General features: G+C 42.0%; 1 protein-coding gene across 9 annotated transcripts in view; it reads right to left on the reverse strand.

Moving 5' to 3' along the window:
- LOC311272731 (microtubule-actin cross-linking factor 1-like) overlaps window positions 1-11,715 on the reverse strand; it is a 225,858-nt gene that overhangs the window by 97,600 nt on the left and 116,543 nt on the right. For all 9 annotated transcript variants that reach the window (XM_084379322.1, XM_084379319.1, XM_084379316.1 and 6 more), the window contains 11 exons: window positions 6,931-7,097; window positions 6,395-6,507; window positions 5,555-5,661; window positions 4,877-4,996; window positions 3,932-4,027; window positions 3,386-3,513; window positions 3,110-3,203; window positions 2,489-2,643; window positions 1,464-1,767; window positions 849-977; window positions 669-746 (listed from right to left, as the gene is read on the reverse strand). In XM_084379322.1, coding sequence (XP_084235448.1) covers window positions 669-746; window positions 849-977; window positions 1,464-1,767; window positions 2,489-2,643; window positions 3,110-3,203; window positions 3,386-3,513; window positions 3,932-4,027; window positions 4,877-4,996; window positions 5,555-5,661; window positions 6,395-6,507; window positions 6,931-7,097 — 1,491 coding nt within the window. The remainder of the gene's footprint in view (window positions 1-668; window positions 747-848; window positions 978-1,463; window positions 1,768-2,488; window positions 2,644-3,109; window positions 3,204-3,385; window positions 3,514-3,931; window positions 4,028-4,876; window positions 4,997-5,554; window positions 5,662-6,394; window positions 6,508-6,930; window positions 7,098-11,715) is intronic.

Genomic DNA, 11,715 nt, shown 5'->3' on the forward strand with positions numbered 1-11,715 from the left:
CATTTATTGAACCATTTTTACATGAGATTATTTAACATGAAGAATCCATCTTTTGATAGGCATATTCTCTAAAATGATTTTTCTTTAAACTATCAACAAAGGCATTAAAGTCGATTTTTTTACACACCTCTACTTCCCTACTTAAATTCATAGTTATATTGTATATATATCATACTATTTGTGGTTTAGAAATATAAAGTTATTCTCAAAGGTTCCTCAGGGGAATATTATTTCTTAAGTTGCTCTATTACATGTGCATTTGCGAGCACATACACACAAGACTGAGAGGACAATGTGACGCTTCAAGAGTGAAATATTTATTATTTTTAAAAAGGAAGACGGAAAGGGTCTTTTAATTCAAGAACTACAAAGAAAAAATCACGAGCAAGAGTGCAAACATAGCGTCAGGAATTAATAACACAAGTAAAACCAAAATGATCTTAAGAGACAATAACAGAAGCAAGAGGGGACAAAGAAATTAAAATAGAGAAGGGGGGGATTCCGGGTAAAGGAGCAAAAAGGGGGCAGATGCATAATTGTCTGAGAGTCTTGAGAGTACTGTCATGGTCTAATTGGATTAACAGGGGAAGGGGGTGAAGTGAGAAACAAAGAAAAATGTTACCTCAAACACACACATACAAAACCACAGTTCTTTCTGTGAGACTGACCAGTAGTTTGCAGTATTGGTGCTCCAGCTTGGCCAGGGTTTCAGAGTAATTATTCTTGAAGTTGGGAGAAACTTTAGCCTGAGGGACGAGACAGCAAAGCTCCATTACAAAGAACAATTCACAGCAGAAAGATGTCTGTCTTCACATATAAGTGATGTGTGTGTGTGTGTGTGTGTGTACCTCATAGCTGCGTGCCTCCTGTAGGCTGCTCATTAGCTCCTCAACTGCAGTGTGTATGGTGTTGTGCTCTTTGAGGTTGTTTTCTACAGTGGGAAGGTCTGCGCCCCATTCAGCACGCTCCAAAAGCTCCTGAAACACACAGAAACAAAGATGAACACGGGTCTAAAAACTTTAATATTTTACATTTTTATCCAACTGATAAAAAAAATGTTCAACAGTTTTTTGCTCTTATTCTTTATTTACTTTTCTTTTTTAAAGGACTTTAAAGTTTCAGATGAATGAGATTTTAATGCTATTTAATCTTAATTAATGGAAGAATTAATCACAGTTCTAACCCTAAATATTAAACTTCACCATATTGTTCCTCTTCTTGTTTTACAGCATTTTATAGAGAACCTAAGATCCACTTCATGACATTAAAATATTTTCTTAAAATATCGTATGGAGCAAAAGCAAAAATATCTTTGGGTTTTGGACAGACACTTGAGAATTGTAATGGTCATTTTTCTTACTATTTCTTGGCATTTCATTTACTAAATTATTAATAGGCAAATTATTTGATAATGAAAATAATCGTTAGTTGCATCTCTAAATTTCAGTGTTGTAGAGGCTGACCTGCGTCTCCTCCACCCATCCAAGCAGCTCGTAGATGAACCTCAGGCTTCCTTCGTCCTCTGATGAGGACATTGCCACCAACTGGGAGCGAGCCATTGGTCGCCGCAGGAGTGCGGCTCCAACTGCTCCCACAGCGCCCACAGCTCCCAGCAGCGTTTGCCCCAGTGTCAGGCCGCTGTCTGTGGCTCTCTGGCTGGTGTGCTCTGCCCCGGTGCTGCCCAGCGCCTGAGAGAAGTGGCCTTTCCTGTAGACGCTGGAGCACTGCAGTCTGAGGGAGACCAGCTCCTCTTGAAGGCAGGACACTCTGATGATGTCAGACAGAAACATTTAGTTACTGGAGGGGAGACAGTTACTTATCCCTTATTATTTTTCAAACAGTCACCCTCTCTTAAGGTCTTCTACTATAAAGCCAGAAATGCATTAAACTCAAAATGCGTCACCAACTCACTGACTCCATTTAATGGTTAAATTATAGGAGAATAAACAAAAGAGCAGAGTGTTGGTTTTCTGTGAGGTTTGTGGGCAAACTGCTAAAAGGAAAAAGGTTAAATAATGCATATTTTCCTGTGCTTATAATGATCTTGAAATGTATGTTCCTGTTAAAATGCATGTCCTCTGTTAAGCTCATAGTTGCATTAAAGCGCTTCACAAAATGGCAGCATTTCATTCAGTTTCATAATGTTAGTCTAAAACTCATGGAGGTGCATGCTGATGAGCCACAAAATGGAGTTTCTCTTTCATCATTTTTTCACACCACTGATTCACATCAGAGCACCTTTATACATTCGATAAACAGCAGCGGGATAGAGCACATTAACTGTAGCAGATAATTATGGGATTTAATGGCAAACACAATGCACGTTGTTGACCCAACATTAAGTATAATGAGCTGTTTGTATTCCTGCTAATTGTCTGTATTATACTAATTAATTACACTGGACACTCACTCCATATTAGAGTGAACCAGGTCGGTCACCTCTACAGAATCAAAGCAAACGCCATCGACCGTTCAACTCCACACTCACCTGAACGCCAGCTGCTCCACCTGGTAGTATTTCTCATCTCGGAGGACTTTGAGCTCCTGGTTGAGCTGTCTGATGAGAGACTCGCAGTCCTGCAGGTAGCAGGCCAGTTCTCTCTCACACTGCACCGCCTCGCCGCTCTCCATTCGAGACATATCCTGGACACCAGAGGAGGCAAGCTTTAATAAAAAATGTCTTGTTTGTCTATTAGCTAAACTTGGCTTATGAACAGCTCGGCAAGTTTAGTGTTTATGGCCGGATTTAGTAAACAAGCAAAAACTATGTGGACAAAGAAAACATGGAGATGGTTGAAAACCCTATTGAACATCAACGCCTTTGACAAGAATCTTTTCCAAGCCCAAAAAGATAAATATGATAGAGACAAAGAGGAGAGAGCTGGACTATTTATATTATGTAAGTTTATGTCCAGACTGTGTTTGCAGAAAGCAGTGCAAGTGGTGAGGGAGTATTTATTGCCCCAGAAGGGCACTTGCTTTTACAGCTTGTACACATTAACATTGCCACACCAAATTATCCAACATTTACCCAACATAATCCCCAGGATCCTGCATGTGTGTGTGTAAGGAAATTGAAAAGAAGCTGTACGGGAGGCGCAGTACTCACCGCCTGGAGTGTGTTCTTAGCGAGGGTGAGTTTCTCCTCACAGTCCAGAGCCATGTTCTGGATCTTATTGGCCCTCTGAAGCAGCAGCTCTAGCCTGAAAACACACACACACACACACACATATATAGATGTTAAAGGAGCATGTCCTTGAAAATCAAACGTGATGAGAAATTGACCACAAGGAGTTGCATCAGCATTTTTGATTTAATTGCTTGCATCCTGCTGAAAGTATGAATGGATTTGTGTGCATGCATGTGTATCAGTGTGTGTTTGTACCTCTCCACAGCTGGCCGTAGAGCCTTCTCTCTCTCCAGCATCTCCAGGATGAGTTTGCCCCACTCCTCCTCGAGGTCATTGGGGTGGAGGCCCTGAGGCAGCTTAATACGACCAAACTCTATCCACACCTGGACACACACATGGTGAGTATATGTTTAACATCCCATCATGCTTCAGTGGAAGTGCACACACTGTAAAACACTAACAGACTCCATTAGAAGCCTCCATTACATCAGAGTTATATTCATGAGCGATCACACCACAGACAAACACTGTGGTAACATCAGCTGAGTGAGGATAAAGGAGTGTGTTTGTGCTCAATCAAACAATCTTCTGCATTGATAACAGCAAATCAGAGGAAAAGACTTCGCTTCAGGGAACAAAATGTATGACTCAACTCCCACTGACACACTGATAACAAAACTTCTCTCACAGACACACTCCTCATCCCCCTGAGCTGAACCCCATGATGCACAGTAAGCTCTGCGCATGGTGCCAAATGTTGGTCAACTTCCCCTCCGACTCCTCTCTCTGTTCGTTTCTCACCTCCAGCAGTTTGTAGAGGTGTTCGATGTGACCTTTCTCGATCTCCTTCGCAGGGATCTCTGTCTCTTTGAAATGGACGTACTCATTGTAAAGTGCCTGAAGGAGGAGAAACAGAAGTTACTGATGAGCGCTGTGGGGTCAATATTATCACAGGCTTTGTTTAAGGTCAAACACCACGTCAATACGCGTTATCAGAGGGTAAGCTTTGTAATCACAGCCTTTCTCTCTGGGTGGTCATTAGCCAGTTTCTCAACTGTCATCTCAAGCTACTTATTTGACTGCTTCGTTTTAATCTTCCACCTTCTTTTCTCGCGGCCTTTAGACATCACATCAGCCATTAATCGCTCACAGCAGCATCCTTTCTCACATTACACACCGTGCCTCTTCCCTGCAAATTAATTCCTTTTAATCTGGATTCTTCACCTCGCTCGCCTTCCACCTCAGTCTGCTGTTGTCCATTTCATCAAACCCTACCGCCCCCTCCCCTCCCTCTATCCTTGTATATGTTCTCTCAAGGTTTAACAGAAATTGCTTTGTCGGTTCTCTTTTTCCCTGGCTGCTTGTTGTTTAAACTGAAGAGAGAAGCTGACAAAACACAAAGGGATTTCATTCCCACCCTTTTAAAGAAAGTATTCATGTTGCTTTGAAGTCATTTAGATTACAACAACTTAGATAATACACCAACCTCTGTTTGTTACTAATTTTCAGGGGATTTAGTGGTAAACTCATGCTATTTTCCAGGGGTATGGTCCTTTAAACTTACTACAAAAGAGGGAGTTGCTGTCTACCATCAAGCGTTCTCTTTCCCTCCCCCTTTCCTCTCTTTTTGAACACAAACTCTAATGACAATTTCAAAGAGACGCAACAAGAAACTGCATGCATATGATGTAAAAATAAATGGCTTCAAAGTAAAAAATCTATATTAAACCAATGTTGGGTTCTCACCTTGAGTTCCACAGGGTTTTGTGGGAAGTTCTTGTTGGCCATGAGGGCCGTATGCTGGCGGCTCCACTGGAGCAGAGAGGTGAACCTGGACTGGTATTCTGACCAGCGCTGGTCCACCTCCTGATGATGGAGGAGAGAGGAAGAGGAGGAGGAGGAGGAGATGGAGGGAGATAAGAGCCGTGATTTCTCAATGGGAAATCAAATATTATGACTCACAGACTGTGATGAATACAATTTACCAACAGGCTTCGTTTTACAAAAAGTAATTTATAATAAATGACTACAGCACTATGAAATTGCATAATTATTTGAAAGTTCCACATCATTACTCAAGAAGTTGCACACTTGAATAGCAAATAGAAATGAGAATAATGCATTTCTGCTGAGAACTGAAAAAAGAAATGAAGAAATGAAAAAACAAATAAAAAAAGTATTTAAAAAATGAACAATAAGTGAAGCAAAACAATGACGAATGATATGAATACAAACTAATTATTTGCTTTGAAGTACAAGACAAAAGCAGCAATGTGACAATCTTTACTGAGGATGCATGTACGCTGAAGGAATACAGCTAAAGCCAAAAGAGAAAGATGCAACATCCATCTATAATGAGCTCAAACTTAAAAATGGTTACACAGTAAAAAGTGTTGTAAATGAGTAGAGCAGAATGTGACATACGTTTGCAACGATGCCCTCTCCACCCTCAGGGATCTTGGGGAAGGCATCATAGATGGAGGAGACGTAGGTGATGACTGACTTCTCATCTGGAGATGGAACATCAACGTCTGAAGAGAAAGAAGGCAGGAAATTAGACAGAAGACTGAAAAACCAGGTGATAATTTCCAAATCACCAGCTTTTGCTCTGAATTAAACTAAATTTAATAAATAAAATGTCAAAGTCAGCAACTAGAAAATAGCAAGATATTAAAAAATAGCCGTGATCTGCACTTTGTGCCATAAACAAATGCTCGTTTATAACATAGTTACAGGGGCATCAGTTAAACAGAATTAGACCATTACTACAAGTAAGAGAATCACTGGCTGTAAAAATGCTAAATGCTCAGATGAGACATCAACTCTTGATCAGTTGCAGCAAGGTCAACATCAGCCAAAATGACTCTCTCCCTGATATGAAAATATACGGCCATAAAGAGAGTATTTACAGTTAGGCAGAATACAGGAAGCTAGAGCTGAAGACATTAAGACTAGAGCGGTAAAAATAACGGTATTTACTGGTCAGTCATTAGTCATGGCTGCAACGTACTAATGTTGACACACTTCCAAAATAAATGCTGGAAACAAGAGACAAACAACTTCATGAGCAGCATAAATAATGTGTAGTTGTTGACTTCTACTTTTATTAGGAATCCCTGGACATGAGCTGCATTAGGCAAATCTCAGTTGTTTGTTGATGTTAAGGATTATAACCTAACGGCGGTCAGAAAGTCAGCCGCAGTTCTTCCCTGAACGGGCAGGGAGTCAGTTAGTCAGTTTATTTATTCAGATTAACAGTCTCACCCTCAGCGTCCAGCAGTCTCGTCACCCCTAGCGACTCAGCGATCTCAAAGGCCTGCTCGAGGTTCTCCCGGTTACTCTGGCGTGACACCACCTCCATGTCGATCAGGTCTGGCCTGGATATCATACACAGAGGGAACGTGTTAGTGCACCTTTGTGTGTATGTGTGTGTGTGTGTGTGTGTTTTGACGAACTCAAAGCAACTGACTATGAATTGTACAAACTATCCATCCAATTTATATCCAAATTTATTTAAAAATAAAGTCTAAAATAACCATTTAAAAAATGTATTAAACATTCCTGAATCAATATTTTGCTGTAGCATCTTGAGCAGATTTGGGCCTATGTTTTTCTGAGTACTTGTATATCAACTTAGTGTACGTCCAATCAAGCATTTTCTCAATCTCAAACAGTTTAATTCAGTTTGAAGTGTCACTGAGAAGGGGTTAAATGTGAAAAAATCAAGTAACTGCATTCTGAATTCAGACTTTATAACCACTAACTACTTAAAAAGATTACCCTGCTGTCCATCCTCTTACCTGTATCTGTGCAGCAGAGCGTTGAACATGCGTCCATCGCTCCAGGATGAGGTGAAGTTGACACAGCGGAGGCCGGGATAGCCTTCTGTCGCCTGCTGGCTCCATATTAACAGCTTCTCTTTGGCAGTGAGGTCGCCTGACTCGCCGCTCACATAAATCTCTGAAATCTGGAGGGAACAGGGAGACAGAGCAGGGGTTACTACTGGGATTCACCATTTCTCCTCTGAATAAACGTGATCAGAAAGACAAAATGCTACAAACAGAAAACAGTAATTCTCTGGCGACTGGTGCTAAAGTCCACAATTCTGAGCCTATTTTGCAGGATCCATCATGGTACATTCACATAAAAAAAAAGATAGGAATTCAGCTTATGCTTAAAAGATCCCGCTGCATCTAGTATTAATATCTTGAGGCATCTCTGTGGCAGTCTCATCATAGCAATACACAGTAGGCAAAATGAGCTTTACTCTCACATAACGTCCCCATTACAGAACCGCAGCCACAATGAGTCGGCAGAAACAGCCGCCTGCTGTGAATATATGAGACGCTGGAGAGGTTTTAGTCACTTTGATTCAAGCTGTCGTCTTCCTATGAACCTCTCATTCATCTTCTGTATCTGAACGGTTTTATGTATTCCTATATTAATGCGTCTGTTTTTCCCAATTTTCATACTCGCTCCATCATCTCCAGTCTAGCCTGCTCATTAGCTCGTGTGCCCCCACCCACCCCAACACTTTGCCTCCTCTCCTTCATCTCCTTCTGTCTCGTGCCCCCCCCCCTCCCCAGCCTCGATCTGTCTCTTCAGTTTTTCGTGCTCTTTCATCTGTTCTGCCTCAGATGCTGATCAATCTGCTCTGCCTTCTCATGCTCTGCCTCTTTTAAAGTCAGTCCTAGTTGAATCAATTCCCCTTTGAGTTTCATTGATCTTATATTGAACACCAGAGATGGGTCATATGTACCACAAATAGTTTTTGATTTTGCATTATCAGTCAGATTTTAGGAGTGGGCTTTGCACAGCTCCTGAGAGCACTAAAGCACATACAGTCCATGTTTACCAAAGGCAGAGAGAGAGGCTTCCATGGAGTCAGACAGATACTGTATCAATGTGTTCCGACCACTTAAGCCATTTTTCCTCAGCGTCCTTCTTCTACTCAATTTGCCCTCTTTAGGTCCCACTGTCCACAGTGACAAAGGCAGAGTGATGTACATGCAGTAACTGTCAGTGCTTGGCTGCTGTTCTTGTCATCAGTATTCTTCTGCCATCCCTTACTGTCCTACACTCCTCCCTCTCTCACTGTCTTCCTGTCTCCGTCTCTCTCCCTGCTGCTGATATAGAGCAGTATGAAAGTCCAGTGTGTGCCAGGAGACTGCAGCAACAGCCAAAAAGACACGGAGAGGGAGGGAGAGGAGCGAGAAGGGAAAAATAGACGAGAAAGAGTACAAGGCCAGCAACGGAGGAGAGGGGGTAACTTGCAACGACATACTGCATGAAGTTACCAGTTTCTCATTTGTTGAAATACAAAGAAAAAGACATAAATCGCCTCAAAAGTCAGATGTACCAGTATGTTATCCCAGCTTAAGAATGCTTACAGGCAATCTGAAACATCATAGCCATTACCGACACATCCATCCACCATAAAGTGCGTGATATAAGAAGCAGGTCAGCATTTCTTTCTGTGTCTCATTGAGTACACGTATTAAAGACCAATAAAAGAAGCTGTGACTTGAATGGGAATCTTCAAATGTAAATTCTGCTGTGTAGAATCCTGCAGAGCTCGGTCTCTCTGTATGCATCCACAACCTCCTTTGCAGAGAAACACAGAGCTTGTAATCCTCCATCTGAATATTGATACAGCTTTTTGTGTGAGGGCTGCATCTGCACAGACAGCCTACACTCCCACTGTAACCGTATCTCATCCAGCACTTACTGTTGTGCATGTCTGCTGTTCATTTATTCAGAATATGTATATATACAGTATATATTAATCTCACTCTAGGAGCTGTCTTGGAGGTACTCCGACTTTGACAGCAGAAGAACTGTGATAAAATATTCTAAACACAAGGTTCGGTAGCTTTGTCAGGAGCTTTTGACTGCATCTCACTGCCGACTTCAAAGAAGGAAAGATTCTTCAGTGAAAGGAGCTCGTTATCATATGACCAAAGTACAGACCTTTGATCAGTTTCATTTGATGGAAGAGGCAATAAGGATTAGACAAATGCTCTGTAAAAGCAATCGAACCTTGAATTTAGAATATTTCATCAGATGTACATGTTCCTACAATCAAGCATGAACCTAAGTGTTCTCTGTTTCAAACTCTACAAGTTGTCTATTTTAAGGAAACTGAAAACTGTAAATTATAATGCCATTATGACATATTGAAACACCTGACTGGCAGACTAGTTTATGCATGTTGTGAAGCTAACAACCTGTGTAGTCATATTAGCTTACTGGGTATCCAGCTAGCACATACAGCCCAACACCAACAGTAAAGTCCTACAGGTCCTGACACACCAAGCCAACAATGTCACCCACTGAACTCGGTTTCTCCTTTTTTTCTCCTCTGCGTCTTCGCCAGTGCCATTTGCCACTTTTTATCAAACATATTCTCAATTCAAACCTACTACATTTGCGAGAGTGGTGTCAAAAATGCTGCTGAATCATAGAAACAGTTTGTATATTGGCAGAGAGGCAATTCTTTCTACACAGGAAAGGAAGACAGCCGAGACACAGGAGACATGTCGGCCTTCGTTGCTGCTAGTTTGTTGATGCGAGTTTGGTTTGTCAAGGCCAGTAACGACACGGTGCTTTCTATCCAAAGCACCCCAGGAATTCCATCCTTGGTCGTTCACACATCCACTCACACACCAGTGGAACAGCCATCGGGAGCAATTTGAGGTTTAGTATCTTGCCCAAGGGCACTTTAATGTGCAGCCAAGGAATTCGGGGATCCAACCACCGACGTTTCGATTTTGGACAACCTGCGCTATCTCCCGAGCTGCAGCTGTCCTCTGTTATAGTAACATGTAATTAAGTCTACCTGAGGAGATTGTTTACTTTTACTTACTAATTACTCCCAACACAACAGATGTCTTACAGGTTTCTGTCTTTCTTGTAGTTCTCGACTGGGCATCCAGGATTTTGCTGGCCGTGGAGACTACACGATTTATAGCACAACAAGACTTCCTGCCTCAATGAATGCACATGTGACGAGGTAAAAACTCCAGTGTATTTTGACAGAAAGAAAAACTCAGTGAAGGCAATGGCATACTAATTTTCACCGAGTATAGACCACACACTCAAAAAAGAGATCACAGCACTGGTCACATGGCATGATGGAGTTAATGTCAGCAACACAGGCTTCAAGGGTTGTGTGTGTTCTGTAACCACAATGCATGTGCTCCTACAGTATACGTATCACATAGTGTGCAGGTGTGTGCATGTTTGAAGTCCTGGTGTTACTGTAAGTCTTAACACCTCTCTCTGCAGAGCTGCTTGATGTACTGCATATATTCACATGTAATGTGTAAGCATATGTATGTATGTGCCTGTCTAAATCAGCCACTGGAGCGTTACTGCAGGTAATTATAGCACCAAGTGATCAGAAACACAAAAAAAATGTGTTTAGAGATTAGAGGAAGTGGCAGCAGCGTTCAGTGCAGCCACGATTCAGTCACAAACATCCATGATCCACTGGGAGCCCCCTGGGGCTCTGGACCAGGCCTCTTTTAGAAACATGGCCTCTTTGAAGTTTGTGGGGAGAGGAGGGAGGGGGAGGGATGGACGGGGGAGATAACAGTGATGGGAGAATGGAGGGTGGACAGGAAGAGAAGATTAAAGAGGGTTTAATTGTTGTTTAACAAAAAGTATCTCTGTAAAATAAGGCTCCAAGTGCTTAAACAAAAAGATGGATGGATGAAGGATGGATAGACAGATGATGGATGGATAGTTTCAGACACAGTAGGACGGGTACATGGATAAAAATATGAGTGGTGGGTTTAATGTGTGGTAGGAATCCCCTTGAGGCTCGGCGAAGCAGCCGTCTCACTGATAAATGCGCATTTCAAATCCCTTTTTATGCAGAGAAGGGCGTCTCACAAACCCAACATACAAAGGGCAGCTGCACTTTAGACCAAACACAGAGGCATCCTGACACATCCCTCACTTGACACAGGAACACACACAAGACAGCAGTATTGATTATTACTGCCCGTTTAAAAGCCCTCTTAAAGCAGGGAACTCTGGGGATCCACAGTATCACTGTATGTGTATTCTCATGACTCAGCAACTGTGCATCAAGTGAGACATGCAGCACTAAACACAAGCTGACGTGAAGTCAGCTGCTGTTCTGCACAGCCATACTGTACAGCGTATATAATGTGGAGGGGAACTGAACTAACTGTGGCAGCTGTCGCGAAAAGCACCCGTTCATCTGCTGTATCACTGCAGTGGCTGCAGCAGCCTTTTCATTTTCAAGGTGAAAGAGGGCTGAAGAGCTGTAAGCTAGCACACAAACTCACTCTCAGATTCTCTCAAGTGAGCCCCGAATGTTTTCTGCAACCTAAATATGAACACGTCCTGTGCAAAGAAAAAAAGGGCCACAATCTTGTGGTTGTGATAAACTCAGTCATGCTCTTAAGTCAAAACACTACATATTTATCAGCTTAGAAGCCTCCGTCATCTCTGGTTGAATGCTGATGGATTCATTTCTTGCTAATTGTTATAAATTGACGGAAAGAGAGAGGAAGAACAAAGAAACCCTTGCAGTTTGACTTTTATTATTCAAA

The sequence above is a fragment of the Pagrus pagrus genome (genome assembly GCF_965226575.1).
Source record: "Pagrus pagrus genome assembly, chromosome: 17".
Classification (NCBI taxonomy): domain Eukaryota; kingdom Metazoa; phylum Chordata; class Actinopteri; order Spariformes; family Sparidae; genus Pagrus; species Pagrus pagrus.